The sequence below is a fragment of the Mus caroli genome, chromosome 14, assembly GCF_900094665.2.
Source record: "Mus caroli chromosome 14, CAROLI_EIJ_v1.1, whole genome shotgun sequence".
NCBI classification, from domain to species: Eukaryota; Metazoa; Chordata; class Mammalia; order Rodentia; family Muridae; genus Mus; species Mus caroli.
Genome location: NC_034583.1, coordinates 23,510,632 through 23,529,415, shown reverse-complemented (window position 1 = coordinate 23,529,415; position 18,784 = coordinate 23,510,632). Strand labels below are relative to the sequence as shown.

General features: G+C 48.0%; 2 protein-coding genes across 5 annotated transcripts in view; one reads left to right on the top strand and one right to left on the bottom strand.

The window, feature by feature from the left end:
• Tnnc1 (troponin C1, slow skeletal and cardiac type) overlaps positions 1-2,725 on the bottom strand; it is a 3,670-nt gene extending 945 nt beyond the window's left edge. Inside the window, exons 1-4 of the mRNA XM_029468732.1 lie at positions 2,646-2,725; positions 1,190-1,220; positions 819-965; positions 344-458 (exon numbers count right to left, since the gene is read on the bottom strand). Coding sequence (XP_029324592.1) covers positions 344-458; positions 819-965; positions 1,190-1,220; positions 2,646-2,669 — 317 coding nt within the window. The 5' untranslated portion in view covers positions 2,670-2,725. The remainder of the gene's footprint in view (positions 1-343; positions 459-818; positions 966-1,189; positions 1,221-2,645) is intronic.
• Positions 2,726-4,129: 1,404 nt separating this feature from the next.
• The window catches only part of Nisch (nischarin), a 36,312-nt gene continuing 21,657 nt past the window's right edge, over positions 4,130-18,784 (top strand). For 3 of the 4 annotated variants that reach the window (XM_029468840.1, XM_029468841.1, XM_021182481.2), the window contains exons 1-4: positions 4,138-4,325; positions 6,368-6,451; positions 7,501-7,683; positions 18,237-18,285. In XM_029468840.1, coding sequence (XP_029324700.1) covers positions 4,230-4,325; positions 6,368-6,451; positions 7,501-7,683; positions 18,237-18,285 — 412 coding nt within the window. In that variant the 5' untranslated portion in view covers positions 4,138-4,229. Of the gene's footprint in view, positions 4,326-6,367; positions 6,452-7,500; positions 7,684-18,236; positions 18,286-18,784 lie in introns of all 4 variants that reach the window. The other variant, XM_029468842.1, reaches the window with a different exon arrangement.

The window sequence follows — 18,784 nt, the reverse complement described above, 5'->3', positions numbered from 1 at the left end:
CTCACTTTGTAGACCAGGCTGGCCTCGAACTCAGAAATCCGCCTGCCTCTGCCTCCCGAGTGCTGGGATTAAAGGTGTGCGCCACCACGCCCGGCTCTCTCTATCTTTCTATCTTTCTATCTTGTTTGTTTTTGCTTTTGTTCTTTTCAAGACAGGGTTTTTTCTATGCAGCCCTGGCTGTCCTGGAACTCACTCTGTAGACTAGGTTGACCTCAAACTCAGAGATTCACTTGCCTCTATCTCCCGAGTGCTGGGATTAAAGGTGTGTGCCACCACTGCCCAGCTGAAACCACCCCTTCTCCTCTCTGCTTGGGCCAGGGTCAGAAGCCAAGCAAGTCCTCACTTGTCAAACATGCGGAAGAGATCCGACAGCTCCTCCTCAGACTTCCCTTTGCTGTCATCCTTCATGCACCGAACCATCATGACAAGGAACTCATCGAAGTCCACTGTGCCACTGCCTGTGGGTAGGCAGCAGGGCCAGAGAAAGAACAGTTAGCATTCCAGCAATCCCTGCCCCCCGCCCCCCACACACACACATTATAGGGCTAGTGTGTTCCTTTGCCCACTCCTCTTGTTTGAGATAGAACCTTGCTCTGCAGTCCAAGATGGACTGGACCATAGAGAGCTATGTGGCCCAATCAGACTGACTTCAAACTCACAGCAGATCTACTACCTCAGCCTTCTTGGGATCACAGTATGAGCTACTTGCCAAGTTTCTGGATGAGATGGTGAAGATATGGAGGGGAGGTAGCTCCTGGGCCAGTGAACCCAGGGTGCTACAAACACGTGTGGAGACTGGAGTGGGTGAAGGGACTCACCATCCTCGTCTACTTCGTCAATCATCTCCTGCAGCTCCTCAGGTGTGGGGTTCTGGCCCAGCATCCTCATCACCTTGCCCAGCTCCTTGGTGCTGATGCAGCCGTCCTCCGCACCCAGGACAAAGATATCAAAGGCAGCCTTGAACTCTGGGTCCAACAGAGGGTGAGAAGATTGGGTCAGCAGCCAGGACACTAGGAATCCAGGTCCCTGGGGCCACCAGCAAATTGTCCACCTCCCTTCAAGAGTTCTTTGAGGTCAAAGCAAGGAGAACCCTCAGATTATAGCCTCTAATCTGGGGTTCATTCCTGGAAAGGCATCCCCCCTCTATGCCCCCCCAAGCCCTGCTGACCCCTCAATGGGAGACACTTACCATTCTTCTGCTCCTCTGTCAACTGTTCTACCTAGAGAGAAGAGGGGAACTCAGGACCTCAGGACCCAAACTCAGGCCTTAGCAGACTTAGAGACTGACCCCATTCTACATGTGGGAAGAATGATAACAGAAGGAGAATATATTCCCAGGTTACAAAGTCCTCAGTCCTCCTTTCCTGCCTCCAAAGCCCTAAGGTGACCCAGATGGTTTCTCAGAGGCTGGGCTAGGGCCAAGGTGACAGGCAGGCACAAGGTGTCCTGAGTGACAATAGTCATTGACCATTGCATGTCCTTTATGTCATCCTAATGAAACTTAAGCTGCATGGCCTGAGAGACAGCTGTCCCTCAGGTTGAGACAATAAAACGAATGTGGGGGCGAGCAAAGCCACCCACTGTAACCTGACCAGGGTGGCCACTGAGCTATTTTTAAAGGGGGACAAAGTTAAACCTGGTGATTGTTCTGGGGACTTTGGTATGCAGGGGGTGGGGCAGTGTTATCTGCCCCCCTGGCCTACTGGTGCTTCCTCAGGAGCCAAAATTAGTCCCCAGCCCCGCCAGGCCTTGTATGGGCACTGGGTGGAGGGCCACCCCCCTACTCCAGCTCCACAGACTCCTACAAGATAGCCAAGGATACCATAGGAACCAGCTGCAGCCCTTCCCTGCTCACAAGTGGGGCCATATTCCGGGGGTTGGGAGAGAATTTCCTGAGAACAGCTGTTTGCTAGGATTTTCTTGTCCCTGAAGCAGGTATATCAAAAGCCCCTCAGCGTCCCCAGGAAATTGCACAGTCTTAGGGTCACTGTTCTCTAAACCTGACTCTTATCACCCTCAGCTCCTACCTAACCCCTGAGCCTGCCAGGGACTGAGGTTTCAACAATCTGTTCCTTCTTTCCTACCTCTCCTCAGGCCTGTACCTTCAAAGCATCTTCCCCATCCCAGGACTCAAGTTCTCCAGCCCTCTCACAATTTCCTCCCACCATCTAGAGCCTCCTCATCCAGCTCAGGGGCTAGAGGAGGGAGGCAGATCTGAGTATGTAAGAAGCAGATTGTGAGAAATGGAAGCTTGGTTGGGGGGGGGGGCACAGACCTGGAGACACACAGAGAGACAAAGACTCAGAGACATAGTGAGGAAGGAACAGAGATGGAAAGACCTTGTGAAAGACCAAAAGATGTCTAAAGAATAAAAACACAAATACAGTCAAGACGTGACAGGTTAGAAACAGAGGGAGACACAGGATGCTGAAAGCTGAGACCACACCCTCTAGCCACATTGACAAACCCTGAATTGCTACCTTTTCTGCATCCCCCAAATGTCAGCTCAAGGGGCTGGGTTACAGGTGTGTGGGGACCCTTTTGAGTCCCCCATCACTTCCCTAGTGTACCCCTGCCCTCCATCCTTAGCTGAGGGAACCCCAATGGACCTACCCACTCTAACCCCTTAAAGATTCATCTCTCACCGCAGCTTTGTAGATGTCATCCATTCTGGCGGCAGCTCACAGGACAGGCTACTGGGGTTGCCAGCCAGCCAGCCCTCTGCCTGGGCTTAAATAGCCCTGCCTCCCTCCACCTCCTGCTACATTCCCAGCCCAGCCCACCACTGCCTGGAATATCCTCCACCCCCTCCCTGGTCCCTGTAATCTCAGGCTGGCCAAAGTCCCTGTATCATCTGCCTAGGGCCAGGAGCTATGAAAGACTGCAAGGACCAGGTCTCTTGCCATCTGTTCCCCAGACCCCACCCCATCCCCAGGGAAGTCTCAAGAAAAAAAGAATTTATTGCTTTTATTTATGAGTGCATGTGGAAGTCAGAGGACAACTTGCAGGAGTCATCTATCTCTCTCTGCTACCTAGGTTCCCAGGAACCCAGGACTGAACTCAAGTTTTCAGGTTTGGGAGCAAACACCTAAATGCAATACACACACACACACACACACACACACACACACTCACACAACCTCAACAGCCTCAGGAAAAAAAAGTTTCCTGAATGAATGCAAATATGAGCACCCAGGCCCACACAGGAAATGTGAAGTAGAGGCTGGCAGTGTAAGTCCTGCCAAGAAACACTTCCTATGCGAGGTTCAGAGTATAATATGACACTGGTAATGGAAGAAGTCACTGGCCCACAAAGAATAGGCTGGCCTGAAGCCCTTTAGCCGGATCTACCATGCCTCAACCTTTCATCTTTCAAGGACAACAATCAGTGTTCACTTCGGGTTTGAGTCAGCTGCATTCTGTGAGTCAACAAGTGTCCCTAAAGAACCCTATGTCTATCAGGATTCTCTCTCTTTCTCCTCCGGTTGGGTCATCTCTTCTCCAGCTAAGTCTTCCCTATGGTCCAAGGCCCAGTCTGTCTGTCACCTTGAGCTCTTGCAGGATGTCATCTGGGAAACCAGATGGACAGCGCATATCTCTTCCATCCATCCACACGTCCGCTGCATATAAGCTCTCCCAGAACACACCAGTGTGCCACCTAGCACACTGCCAGGGGAAAGCTCGTGGGGTGCTGAGCACTGCAGAATCACCACAATCAATTCTCCACCAGAACTTGTAACAACAAACCCCCTAAGTGTCGGAAAGTCACTCTGGTCCTTGCTCCAGCTCTCACGTCTTATCGTCTTCATTATGCTCTTGCTACACAGGGAATGAACCCAACAGACAGGCGAGACCCTATTAATGTCCCCTCTGGAAACTGAGGCCAGGCGAAGCAGACTGACTTCAGAGAGTTCCGAAGGCCCATGGCCTCTGCCCTTCCCTGCTATGAGCCCAGCGGGCAATGACCACAACTGCCCGAGGGGACAGAACGTCGCACAGGTATACAGAAAGCAAATTGGGCAAGCCTGCAGGAGCTGCGCATGCGTGCCACTGGTTGTGCTGTCAATTACGGGCAGGGGGCGGGGCGAGGACGCAAGCAGGCCGAGGGGCCAAGATGGCGTCGCGGGCGCGGGCGGGGGGCAGCGGGGGCTGGGGGGCGGTGGGACGCTGACCCCGCCCCCTGCTGCTGCCACTCTGCGCCGGGCGTCGGCAGCGGTGGAGCCGGCAACATGGCGGCTGCGACACTCAGCTTCGGCCCTGAGCGGGAGGCCGAGCCTGCCAAGGAGGCGCGCGTCGTGGGTTCTGAGCTCGTGGACACGTACACGGTGTGCTGGGGGGGCCGCGGGCGTCCAGATCGGGCTTAGCGCCTGGAACCCGGAGTTCTCGACCCGGGGGCTTTGAGAAGGGGGGGGGGGCTGGGTCGCACATTCGATGAGTGCGTGGAAGGTTCTGCGAGATAGCGACGAGGGAGCCCGAAAAAATGGGGGATTCGGAGGAAGGGCCGGGTCGCATAGGTTCTGGAGGAGGATCTAGGCGGGGCGCGGGAAGGGGGGCTGGGGAAAGGGTGCGCGACCAGAAAAGAAGACTTGTGTTGGAGGAATCAGAGGGTGGGGGAGGAGGGGATGGTGAGATGGAGGCCCTCTGGATCCTCCAGGCAAGGAAGAATGCCAGCCTAAGAGACCTTCATGGGGAGTCTGGGAGGAAGGGGACGCGGAAAGGGTGGTCTCTGGTCGACGGGACCAAGGGACAGGGCCAGAGATCATCAGGTGGTGAAGGAGAGACGGCAGATCCCGATCTCCACCCCCACCAACCAAACACTAGTCGCAGTCCAGATCAGCCCTGCGAAGTGTGTGTGTGTACGTGCGTGCGTGTGTGTGTGTGGGGGGGGGGGGGGGGGGATGGATGGAAAAATGAGCCCTCGGGGTCTGGAGAGAAAGGAATGGATCCCAGCCGTGCAGAAAACAGAAGTTACCTCGGGGCCGAAGTACAGGGCCTGCAAACCTTAGGGGACGTCACGGCTTAGGGAAGAGGGACACGAGCTTCTAATGTATGTAGGCTACAAGGGAAAGCCAACAAAAAAGGAGGGTAGTTTCTGTGATGGCGTTAGACGCCCTTTGGGCCTGCATAGGGTTGGATGCTAGGCCCGAGAGCCTCGTGGGCAGCCTGCCAGGTGAAAACTTGTTCTGTGGTGGGGGCCCACTGAGCACCTCCCGTCTCCTTGTCCTTTGTTCCCTGGAGGGTGGACAGAGGTAAGGGCCTCGGGCCTGCCTTTGCCCCACCCCACTGGCTCCCACCCTAATACCCGATCCTGAGGGCGATTCCTCTATCTAGTTCTTTCTCCCCGCTGCAAGGAAGAGAAGCCGTCACAGTGGAATTCTGGCTAGCGGCTCCTTTTAGAGCAACAGGCTGGCGGCCCTGGAGAAATGGCTGCTCCTGGGGTCAGGAATCAGCCTCGTTCACTGTTCCCACTAACCTCTCCGTGCTCCAGGCCGAGGAAGGGAAGCTAGGACCATGGGGCTTGATCTAGTTAAGGGATGAGGTCACTCACCTAGGACTAGCTGCAGTCAGTAGAGGCCCTTTGTCCTTCCCCTTAGTGTCAGGAGCAAGGTGATGATCCAAGCTGACCATCCTCATTTGTCACTGGGTGTGATGCACGGGATGTTACTAACATATCTATCTTCTGTTCCATGTTAGGCCTTTACACTTACTTGCTTTACTTGGCCCACCAGGTTTTAAAATGGAGGAATTGAGGCCCAGAGAGAGCTTAGGTTCCCAGTCACTTACATAAGTGGCACATCAGCCACACCCAGGAAATGGGATAGCCAGATTTTGAACCCAGGTTTTGGTGGACGATTAACCACCAGAGCTATATCGCCTTCTATAAAGGCTGATTGAGCCACCGCTGCCCCTGGAAGCATGGTGATGCCTTGCCTCCTGGTTCAGCCACCAAAGTCAAAACCACAGCTAGTTGACTGAAGGCCTTGCTTCTAGGATGGAGTTAGGGCTCCTGGAAAGATGTATAGCAGAGACACTGGTGCTGCCTCACTGGGCTCTGCTCTGCCTCCCTTGGAAGGGGCAGCCTTGCCTATAGCACAAGTTGGGTTTTGAGTTATAGAGACAGAAGGTAAAAAAAAAAATCTAAGGAGGTGTGTGGAGCTAGTCACCCATACCATTCCTTCCTGATAATGGAAGCCAGAGCTCTTCTCCAGACCTCACAGGGCTGTCAAGGAGGCTGAGGAAGGCTGGGTGCACAGTGGGTGTGCAAGGATGCCTGACTCTGGCTTTTTGGGGAGTGGGGACTGAGTATCTTGCAGCTGTTGTGAGTTGGGGTTCTCTTGTCACAAGAAAAATCATTTTTTCCCTTTAGGTTTATGTCATCCAGGTTACCGATGGCAACCATCAGTGGACAATCAAACACCGTTACAGTGATTTTCATGACCTACATGAAAAGGTAATCTGAAGACCTTGGCACCTGTATCTCAAGGGGTGGGGCTTGTGGACCAAGTCTCCGTTGTGCCACATGTTAATTTTAGGGCAAAACTGCCTCCACATCTATTGCTTGTAAGTTTTAAAAACATTTCTTTATGGCCGGGGTTATTACCACACACACCTTTAATCCTAGCAGCACTTGGGAGGCAAAGGCATGTGCATCTCTGTGAGTTTAAGGCCTGCCTCATCTACAGAGCGAGTTCCAGGGCTACACAGAACCCTGTCTTATAAAGCAAAACAAAACAAGTGTGTGTGTGTGTGTGTGTGTGTGTGTGTGTGTGTTCTAGTGAGAGGAAGATGCACATGTACCACAGCTCATGTGTAGAGGTCAGTTTGTGAGAGCAGGGTTCTCTTTCCACCATAGAGGCCCCAGGGATTGAACTTAGGTCATCAGACTTGGCAGCTCCTTTACCCGGTAAACCCTCTCATGAGCTCTGTGACTTGCTGTAGTAAACCAGTTCCTTGATGCAGCAAAAAGAACTGGTTGGTGCTAGGAATGCAACCTAGTATGAGACAGTCTAAGGATAGAATATGTAAATTTTAAATTTAAATTTAAATTTTAAAATTGCCATGCACCTTGAATATAAGACAGTCTCCTGAAGAGGGTACAGGTTTGAACTTGTCCCACAAAATATATTTTTATTCTCTAATAACAGATTGAAATTGTATTTTCCCTTTGCTTTTAGAAAGAGCTGCTTTCTGTGGGGCATTTATAGTGAGCATGTCTTAAAGATACAAACTCCTTTTATTTCCAAACTTCAGGGACCCTAAGCACTACTTATCTGAATATCCCCAAAGACTAAAGATGGCAGTTTCTCACTTGGAACTATATTAGTATTTCCAGCACTACTTGGATCCGAGGCCAGATTCCAGATGCATTAGTTGGAGCACTAATCCCGGCCCTGCTCCCAGCAGTGGTTGCAGAAGATACGACTGACGACTGCCCACCTGGATCTGACACAGACGCAGGGCTTCTTGGTCTGTGCTTGATGTGCTTGTGTTCTCTTACAGCTTGTTGCAGAGAGAAAAATTGACAAAACTCTACTTCCACCCAAAAAGATAATTGGGAAGAACTCGAGAAGCTTGGTAGAGAAGAGGGAGAAAGACCTGGAGGCGTACCTCCAGACTCTACTGACGACCTTCCCTGATGTGGCGCCCAGAGTTCTGGCCCACTTTCTGCATTTTCACCTCTATGTAAGTTCCTTTGGGACTCTCTGCTTTGCCTATGAACCCACAGCCATCAAAGCTGTAGGCCTTGGCTTTGAGGAGACACAGACTGGACCCTGGCCCTGAGGTTAGCTGACAGAGGGTTAGAGGCAGATGGTACAGAGTCACATTTGTGTTGGTGGGTTTATATTAAATTGGACTGGCCATGTATTTTCTTCTACTTCATGACATTTTACTTTGCAGAAATAGCCCATGGTTTGGTTTTTTGTTTTTGTTTGTTTTGTTAGATTTATTTTTTTTATGTATATGAGTACATTGTAGCGGTCTTCAGACACACCAGAAGAGGGCATCAGATCCCATTACAGATGGTTGTGAGCCACCATGTGGTTGGAATTAAACTCAGGACCTCCGGAAGAGCAGTCAGTGCTCTTAACCGCTGAGCCACCTCTTCAGCCATAGGCCATGGTTTTTAAGGTAGATTTCCCTCAGTTGGGTGAGCATGGAGGAGAACTGTGTAATGCCTGGCATACAGTTAGGGTTGCCATGTGGGCTCAGACTCAGCACCAACAGTGGAGCTGTTCATTCTTTTCTACTTTTACTTTTAAGATTATGTTATTTATGCATGGGGTGCGTACATGCCAGGTAAATACATGCAATCCAGAAGAGGGTATTGGGTTTCCTGAGGTTGGAGTTACAGGTGGCACAGGCCAGGCCACCTGCTGAACTGGATTCGGACATGTACTCTTGGTTTTTTGTTTTGTTTTGTTTTTTTGAGACAGGGTTTCTCTGTGTAGTCCTGGCTGTCCTGGAATTCACTCTGTAGACCAGGCTGGCCTCGAACTCAGAAATCCTCCTGCCTCTGCCTCCCAAGTGCTGGGATTAAAGGTGTGCGCCACCACTGCCCGGCTGGACATGTACTCTTAACTAAAGAATTGCCATCACGGGACTCATGGTTGACACCCTCACTGGCAGTGTACTGAAGCTGAGGGGACACACTTTGCTTGTTTGGGACAAGGCAGCATAGATCAGCTCTGTGCTCCCTGCTGGGTAGAGAATGGCATGCCACTACTGACAGAGTAAATCACCCTGAGCAGATGCTTCGTCAGTTTGTAACTGTCCAGAGCCACAGAGCGGGACCATGTCTCAAAAATGGTGAGTAAGTAAAAAGTAATTTAGCTGTCAGACCTTGGGAAGGGTAGTTTAGCAAGCAGTGTGAAACGAAAATGTCAAAAGCTACTAGCAGTTTACTTCTGAGAGTTTATTTTCAGGAAAGATAGGGTAACTCTAAAGGGACACGTGAGGAAAGGCAGTCATGTCAGGATTCAGAGCAAGATACTGAAGACAAGATGGAGAACACTGGAAAGAACTTTCATTTAAAAAAAAAAAAATCAAGCCAAGCCAGGTATGACAGGACACACCTGCAGTTCTAGCACTTTCCAGACTATGGTTCAAAGCCAGCCTGGGCTACACATCAAGACTTGTCTTGAGAATCCAAACAAGGCTGGGTGTAGTAGCACATACCCTCTATCCCAGCAGGCAGAAGCAGGCAAATCTCTTAAGGCCACACAATGAGAATCTTGTCTCCAGTGAAACAGCAAAACAACAAAAACGTGGTCAGCCATGCAACTGGACATTCTATTGTGGTATGGCTGAGGCCCCACTGCCATGGGAAGATAAACATGCAAGAGCAAGTCCTACCGTGCAGGCGCACACCTTTGTCCCAGCGCTTGGGAGGCAGAGGCTGGGGGATCGTTGTTCCAGGCCAGCCTGGGCTTCACAGCAAGCTCCAGGCCAGCCAAGGCTTCACACTGACACTCTGTCTCACCCCCCTTCCCACCCTAAAAACCCACAAAAGGACAGGTTGTAAAACGGTATGTAGACTAGGGTTCTGGTTTTATAAGAAAAAGGGTCACATAGAAATCATTGTCTATGAAAAACTACATGTAGAAGTTTTCTTTCAGAGGTTTTCTGATAACATTTAGTATTTAATTATTTTCCCCGTAAATGATGAAGATGGCTTTGCCTTATTGGAAGTACCTTCTTTAAATTTTTTTAAAAATTGCAAAGTAAGACTTGTGGGCCTTATTAGCCTGAGGTTTGGGGTTTGCTGATGTGGCTGTGCCCTGCCACTGAGCTGGGAGGTGCTGTACACACCTAGATATGGTTATATACCAGGTCCTGTTGTAAATGGTTTGCTTTTGTTGTTGTTGTTGTTTTTAATTTCTTTGTGTTAGAAAAAATTCTCCCTTGCTATATGAGTCTGTTAAATAAATGTCACAAAACTTCCAATCTCCACTGAAGAATGAAACCTGATAAACATCTCTTTGAAGGTCTGGTTTATTGCTTAAGTCTGTGTCTTTAGGGAGACATTTTCCTGGCTGCCTCAGGTTTGCCCAACTCTGATCTGGAAAAGGTCTAGAATGTTCTTTTCAGTTGGACTTTCCTGCGATAGTCTGGGGCCAGCCTAACTCTGGTGGTTCTGGTTTGACCCATGGCCTCGGAGCTGTTTGGTCATACTTGACTTTGTTAATATTAAACATATACATTGGTCGTATAAATCTGAGGATTTTAAAAGTAACGAACCTGTCATTGGATGAACACAGGGGTTCTCAGCCATGGCACTGCTGTCACTCTGAGCTGTGAGGGACAGTAGCACCCCTGGCCTCCGTCCACATGAAACCATTTTCCTTTCCAGTTCCATCAGCTACAACTCTACTCTCTAGAGGAGCCAACGCCCATATTCCGGGGGTGGAGGAGCGTAGTGGGGGCAAAACTCATCCAGTTGAGAACCACTGTGTTAGCTCTCCATTTAAATTTGATTCCACGCAGTGTGATAGCACTGTTAGCTTTTTTGTGGGGGTGGGGTGGGGAGGCTCTCTGGGGAATCTTTTCTTCTTAGCCATCATCTTCCTCAGAGTTGTTCCTGACGTGTCTTGTGTGCAGACACTGGATGAGGCAGGTGGACTTGGAGATCTCTATTTGGCCATGGTGTGGACTGTTTACATTTTACTTTGTTAGGACAGGCTCTCACTATATAGACATAGTTGGCCATGAAGCCCAGGGTGGCCTTGAGCTTGCAGTGACTTCCTGCCTTCCTGCAAACTGCAGTTACAGTATATGTCCACATAGCTGGCCTTTTGAGGGGGCTTGTTTGTATCAAGAAGGGTTTCTTTGTGTAGCCCTGGCTCTCTTGGAAACTCACTTTTTAGATTAGGCTGGCCTCAAACTCAAGAGATCTGCCCGCCTGCCTTTGCCCCTCAAGTGCTGGGATTAAAGTCATGGCGCCACCACATCTAGCTTCGCACCCGGCTTTTTGTTGTTTTCTCTTTGTTTAGGAGGATTACTTTTAGATTGGGATATCATTCACGTACTATAAAGTTTAGTAAGTATACAATTCAGTAGTTTTTAGTTGACTCACGGAGAATTGTGAAATGAACACCACTGTCCAAATTCCAGAACACTTAGCCCACGCTGTGTCTAGGGGCAGTAACTATTTGTCCCCCTCCTTCCCACCCTGACAGTCACTGCCTTGCTTTCTGTCCCTAAGTTTGCTTGTTCTCAGTGTATCAGATAAGTGGTTCATACAACAGGTAGCAACTTTGGCATTAAACTTTTAGTCCTTTTATGACTAATATAGTCTTCAGTTAATACATTCAGAAATCCCTTTTTGTCTGTGACTTTTAATCCCATGGTTTCTGTTGCATATTGGCAACCATGCTTTGAAAATGTTAAATGTAGACTCCAGAAGTTTCATTTTTCATGAATTTTAAAGTACATCCCGTTCTGAGTGGTGTGGTGGTTCCGTCGCTCACAGGATTTGGCATCTTTTCTGGTGTTTCCACACTGTGCATACATCACTTAGTAGCCATCTCAGTTGTCAGATCATGTGTTCCAGTATCACAGTGCCATGTCTGGGTAACTGACGATGTGACAATAACCCGAAGCACCTGAGCCATGGTGCTGGCCATTCAGATGTGCCAAAATGTGCCACGAGTCACGTCCTGTGAGTGCAATGGTAAAAGAAAAAGATACTTTGAAAGACCATACTGCATCATTTTTTAAAAATATTTATTTATTTTATGTATATGAGTACACTGTAGCTGTACAAGATGGTTATAAGCCTTCATGTGGTTGTTGGGAATTGAACTTTTTTAGGACCTCTGCTCGCTCCAGTCAACTCCACTCGCTCAGTCCCTGCTCGCTCCAGCCCAAAGATTTAATATTATACATAAGTACATTGTAGCTGTCTTCAGACACACCAGAAGAGGGCGTCAGATCTCATTATGGGTAACCACCTGTAATAAATGAGATTTATTTATTTTGTGTATATGAGTACACTGTAACTGCAGTATATGAACTGTTTTGAGCATCTGTGGGTTTTAGAGCATGCCCCCTGTAGGTAAGGAGGGACTGCCACAACATTCTGTGTTTTTCCTTCACCATCCCCTTATGTAAGGTGATAAATATATTGCAAGGACCCCAGTAAAGAGCTAAAAGCAAGGCTAACGAGCCTACCCATGCACACACAAATCTTTGCTAAATACGCAAGTCCGTTGTTTTTCTATTTTAGGCTGGTACTTATTATGTATCCTAACCAGAGCTTTTACAGTTTGAGATATCACAGCAGCACTAGCAGGCATCTCCGCTTCATGATTTCCTGGGCTGAAGATTGATTTTTAGTGTAGATCATAACTAATTTATCTTCTTACCAGATTAGAGACTCTTCCTTGTTTCTCTTCTGGAGTCACTTTAAGACGTGTCTTTGGCATATCTGAATCTCTGCATCACTACTCTTGCATGTACAGATGATCCTAAACTCAAGTAAATGCACACGCATTTCAATACTGTGGTAGCCAAGGTGGCTGCGAGTGACTAGTCCGTGACGATAGATTAAGTAAATGTGCCGGACGAGGGTGGCTCGGGTTCCAGGGGACAGAGTGGGACAGCTGGAGGCCTCCTGCTACTCGGAATGATGTGTACTTGAAAACTTACGAGCTGTTCATTTCTGGCACTTTCCATTTAATAATTTTGGACTGTAGTTGACCATGATTACCACAGAAACTGAAACTGGCTGGGGGAGGCTACAGCCTAAGGTTTTATGTAAGTGTGTGTTTCTTACCTACTTCATGTGTGCCCAGGAGAGGAAGGTGAGCCACCAGACTGCTGCTCTGTACATTCTCAGTCACATTGTGTCAGCCGCAGCCTCCCCAGCCTGGCTTACACCAGCACGTGTACCGTCTTTGTCCATACCCCGCGGGAGGGGTGGAGTGGTGTCATCGTGAGCTTGGCTTGCTCTTGCACCATGACTGATGCTGTTGAGAATTTTTTACATGCTTATTTGCCATTTGTATTTTTGGAGAAATGGATTTAAATCCCTTGTCCTTTTAGTCTCGGGCTTTGCTGCTGTTGTTTGGTTTGTGTCGAGTTGTAAGAGCTCTTTATGAATTCTGGGTGCTAGACCCTTATCAGAAGTGTGATATGCAAATAACTCATCTTGTTCCGGGAAGGGTTTTTTTACCCTTTGTTCTTTTTTTTCTTCTCTTTTTTTTGGGGGAGGTGGGAGCCTGCAGATCAAATTCAGGGCTTTTACTCTCCACACATGGAGCCCCACAGAGCTGCGCCCACGGCTTCTCGCTTTATTCTGTTGTTGTTTCTCAGGACATGGTCTCTATAGAGCATAGGCTGGCTTAGAAGTATGTAGAACAAGCTGGCCTCAAACTCCCCATCCTCCTGCCTCAGCCTCCCAAGTGCTGGGATTATAACATGTATCACTACACCTGGCTTTTGTGACTTGATAGTACCCTTTAAAATTTTTTATTTATTTTCATTTCATCCTTTGAAGCATCCGTGCTTTCGGTTTTGACCAAGTCCATCTTTTGAGTGTTTTGGTCACATGTTTTGGGAACCATATCTGAGAAACCATTGCCCCCAGTGTCACAGGAATTTATATTTTCTCTTATGAATTTTGTTTCACATTTAGGATGTTGACCCATTTTGAGTTCATTTTTGTGTATGGTATGAAGTGTGTGTATGGGGGTCCTAGCTTGATTCTTTCAAAGTATGGATTTTAATGACTAGGGGATTCTTTCTGTCCCCCATCCAGCTCTAAAATGGGAATCCAGGGGCTGGAGCAACCTTTGCTTCCTACTCCTGGATAGCTGCACTCTTAGCTTCCTAGACTCACAGTCATAGATCCCATCCCAGAACCTCTAGAGATGGTTCTGACTCTGTAGAAACCAATCCATGGATTATCACAACCATAACTGTTCTTGGGTAGGACACCTTACCGTGGACTTGGAAATAGACAGAGCCAAGTTTGTCCTCCAGACCTGCTCATTTCAAGTTAACTCCAAGTCAGTCATTTAACTTTTTTGCACCCTGAACTGTTCTGTGAGCTGGAAGATGATAATCTGGGACTCTTTGAAGCCTGCATGAGATTGCACAGTGAATGTCTGAGGCTTAGAAGAGGCATGGGTCAGGGCACATCACGTGTCATCATACTGGGCTGTTCTGGTAGGGAAAGAGACTGAGTTCTCTTCAAAAGGAAAGTTTATATCATTTCCTTATATTAAAGCTACTTGACACTTGACTGTAATCAAAAAAAATTTTTTTTTTAATTTGAAATGTAACTGTCAACTGTTAGTACTGGCTTTAGATCCATTTTATTATAATTTGTTTTAGTTGAAAGCACTGTGGATGATAACAGGCCTGCTTGGTGTGTTTGTTTTTCAAGGTTATAGTCCTGGAGCTCTTTTAAAGTTTTATGTGAATCCTTAAGTGAGGAATCTTTGCTGAAAGTTGAACCACATATAATATGGCTGACTTCTACTAGCACAAAATAAAAGCTAGCCGAGTTCCCTCAATCCTTACTCTGTATAGCTAGGTCACATCTGAGTGATGGCCTCTGTGGCTTGTCATTAATGGCTGGCTAGTGTCCACTGACAGGCACAATGCTTTAGCACAGGCCAAGAGATAGCAGGGCCTGGCTAGGTGTTTGTTTGTTTGTTTGTTTGAATTTTACTTATTTTGTGTATTTTAGGTATGAGTGCTCTATCCTGATGTACACCTCTGTGCCACAAGGGGGCATCAAACCCCATCATAGATGCTTGTGAGCCACTGTGTGCTGGTTGGAAATTGAACTCAGTGCTCTTAATTGCTGAACTCACTCTCCAGTCCCTGGCTAGGGGTTTTTAATGAGCACTGGCATATGTATTTGGGGGTACACTTGATGTTAGGCTCTACGTCCACATGGTGGTTACATGAAGCCCAAAGTGGAGGTGTAGCTTATCTAGAATGGGAAAGGCCCTCGAGTCCATCCCAGGACAACAGGCTTTTAAAAGTTCTTGGGAGGCAGGGGGCGTAAGCGTGCGCCTTTCCCCCAAGAGTGCACACTGACACACGGTCCTCTTCCTGGCATGGCTGATCAAGTCTGTAGCACATGTTATTTTACAGTTATATCCCTCAAAGCACTTCAGGTCCCTTCAGCACAAATATAGTACGCTATGTAAAGAACCACCTGTCTCCACAGGTGACACTACATGGGAGTCCATAGCTGGGCTCAGGGGCCACTGAGCCCCCTGCCCTGTTTCTTACTGTCCCAGAGAGAGGCCTGACTGTATTGCTTCACCCACAGGTGCAGTGTGACCAGAGGAGGCTGGTGTTCTAGGTTTGCAGTCTGAGGGATTTCAGTGTCCCTCTGGTTTTGGCTCTCTCCTAAGATGAAGATCAGTCTGGGGAAGCCAAGTAGGAAGGGCAACAGGATGCTCTTCCTGTGCCCTGAGTGGGAGAGTGGTACAGTTTGCTTTCGGCATTCTTCAGAAATTAATGCTCTTGGCTCCTCATATCAACTCTATGTTTTCTGGAAACTCCAGCCCTGTCTCCTTCGCAGGGCTGATATGCAGCATGAGTCTGTCTCTGTTCTGTCTGAGTCAACACCAGTTGTCCAAAGAAATACACCAAGGAGGGGGAGGAACGCATTGACGACAGGGCAGAAAGTCAGGCTTCCTGTGCCAGTGCAATGCCTGCGCTGCCTGGGAGCTGAGGGAAGTGTAGACTGGCGGCCCCTGGGACTTAAGCATTTGGTGGTCTGACTGCAGGAGGATAGGAAGTAGAGGGCATCGTTTTTTGAAGTGCATGGGAGACATGTCTGTGGTCAGTCCAGGCATTTCCCTGGCTGGGCTCAGATCCTCACGTCTGCCAGGAGAACTGATGGGCGTGGGAGGTGGAGACTGAGGTTGAGCTTTGTACAACCTGCAGCCTCTGCCAGCTGGCAGCCTGCTTCTCTGCTAGCCTTTTACATTGTGACCTGTAGCCCTAACTCTCTAACACAGCTGTGATGGCTTTCTGTACACCGAGGGATGAAGTGACAGAGGAACAGTTCTTATGTTATATACAAACTGAATAAACACAACTTTTAAAGATCATAAAAGGTCAAGAAAATAAAACAGGAAAATACTCTTACATTCTTGGAATAAAAGATCCTTGCAGTTACAAAGTAAAAGAATTAGAGGTTAAACATAAAAGTGAAAAACCTTACTATGTTAAGAAAACCACCTTGAACAAAGGACAACGAGGCCAGAGGAAATGCTTCCTGTATAAACAACCATTAAAAGTGCTGTCAGGGGGCTGGCGAGATGGCTCAGAGGTTAAGAGCACTGACTGCTCTTCTGAAGGTCCTGAGTCCAAATCTGAGCAACCACATGGTGGCTCACAACCACCAATAATGAGATCTGATGCGTCTGAAGTCAGCTACAGTGTACTTATTTATAATGATAAATAAATCTTTGGGCCAGAGCAAGCAGGGACTGAGCGAGCAGGATTAACCAGAGTGAGCAGAGGTCCTAAAAATTAAATTCCCAACAACCACATGAAGGCTCACAACCATCTGTACAGCTATAATGTATTCACATACATAAAATTAATAAATAAATCTTTAAAAAAAAAAAAAAGAGTGCTGTCAGTAGCTAGGTGAACAGCTCTGTTTTATCCCAGCTACTTGGGAGGCTGAGGCAGAAAAATTCTGAATTTGAACCCAACCAGGTAACTTGGTGAGATTCTGTCTCAAAACACAAAAGGGCTGGTTGCCATAGCTCAGCGATAGAGGCCCTAGGTTCAGTTTCCAGTATTTGACGGGGGTAGCTATGATTTGTAAGGTTATGAAGAAGAGACAAGTACTAAGAAAAACAGGAACAGGCCTCCCCTTCCCTACAGCCTGGTGCTTTGTAAATTCTATAAATATGTGTGTATCCTAGCTGTACTCTAGCAGCGGTAGCAGCAGCGTCCTGTGAGTGCTGAGGGGTTATTTGCACCGCCATCTGGGCTTGTTTACAAAAAGACCTGTGGACTACCATCTGCCAATTTAATCTCTTGCCTGTGGGAGGTGGGGCGGAAGGTTTTGATGGGGTCTGCAAACAACACGATTGTTTTTAGATTTTTAGAATTTTATGTGTATGAGTGTTTTTTTTTTTTTTTGACATATACACACACACATACACCATGCTTGTGTCTGTATCTGAGGTTAGAAAAGATTCCTAAAATTGGCTCAAAATCAATGATTGTGAGCCACCACATGGGTCCAAACCAGAGTTCCCTAGAAGAGTGGCCAGCGCTGATAACCACTGAGCTGTCTCTCAGCCCACGATTGTTTTGAGTGCAGAGGCAGCTGGTTATGTACAGGGGAACCAAGATTGCATGCTGGAGGGTAGCTTTACTGGTTTATAGCCATATAAAGTGGAAATGTCCCTAAAGCTCTCCACCTGTGTTTGCTTATCTGTGTTACATGGTACAAGGTAGCGGGTCCTCTTGTAGGACAGTGGGAGAAGTCAGCCAGCCAGAACCTACCGAGTACTCAGGCATTGTCTGGTATGAGCTAGAGCCTCGCATGTCTGCTGTTAATGTGAGAGAACATGGTTCTTGCCATGTCTCCTTAAGGCATTGTATCGTTTGAAAACCCTTGCCACATCTTTCTAGTGACCCAGGGGCTTTGTGGGACTGCTCCGACTCTGGAAGGGATGCACACAGGACAAAGGTGTGTCCACTCTTTTCAAGAAACATTTGACAAGAGAGAAGGTGGCAGTTCCGTTCTCCAGAGTCAGTTTAGGGAGATGCTGGCTCCCCAGCCAGTCCTTAGCATTGGTCAAGACTGTGGGCTGTAGCATGATCCGCCATGTTGTGCAGACCGTTCTGACATCCATAGATCTGATCTGAAAATACTTGGTTCTGTTTCTAAGCTCCTTGCTTTGTTCTAGCTTTTCTTCCCCCTCCAGCTTTTTCCCCATCTCACTGCTGTGTCCTGCTAGCTGCTTGCAGGCCATGCAGCTGGAGGACAGGCATGATACAACCCAGTACAAAGCCCTTATGTAGAACGTCATCAGACGGTTCTTGTGGCTGTATTGTTACTTGATTGTGCAGTTCTCAAGCGTGGGTTTTGAAAGTGACAGTGTCTTATTGCAGTGTCAAAGATTGGACACTCCTGAGATCTAGACTTGGCCCTCCACAAGCAGACTGAGTAGATAGCGGGATGTGTGCAATTCCAGGGATGGACAGGTAGGTGTCTAACTACAGGGCTTGTTTCTCCACAGGAAATAAATGGTGTCACTGCAGCACTGGCTGAAGAACTCTTTGAAAAAGGTACATACATACATAGCTGTTGGTCCTTGAAATGCTGGGCCATTTGCCTAATGGAGTAGGTAGCTGAAGGCTCAGGCTAGCACGAGCTCACCTGTAAGGTCCTCTCCAGGGCCCACCTTCTTGAAGGTGTCAGGTCCCTGGCTACCCACCTACTTGTCCTGCAGGTGAAGATGTATATTCCTTCACTCTTAAGATTCCTTGTTAGCATGAATTGTCTGTCTTATTATTATTATTATTATTATTATTATTATGGGGGGGAGCACATGTGTCACAGCACACATACGGAGATCAGAGGACGACTCGGTAGAGTCAGTTCTCCCATTCCACCTTTATGTAGGTTCTGGGAATCAAACTCGGGTAGCCAGGCTTGTGTATGGTGAGTGTCTAGGACTCACCCAAGTCTCAGGTTCCAAGCCACATGGGGTGCTGAAAGTGGCTGGCATGCTGCCATCTTGCACCTGATTTGTCCTTGCTTGGAAGTAGTCAGATCGCAAGTAGG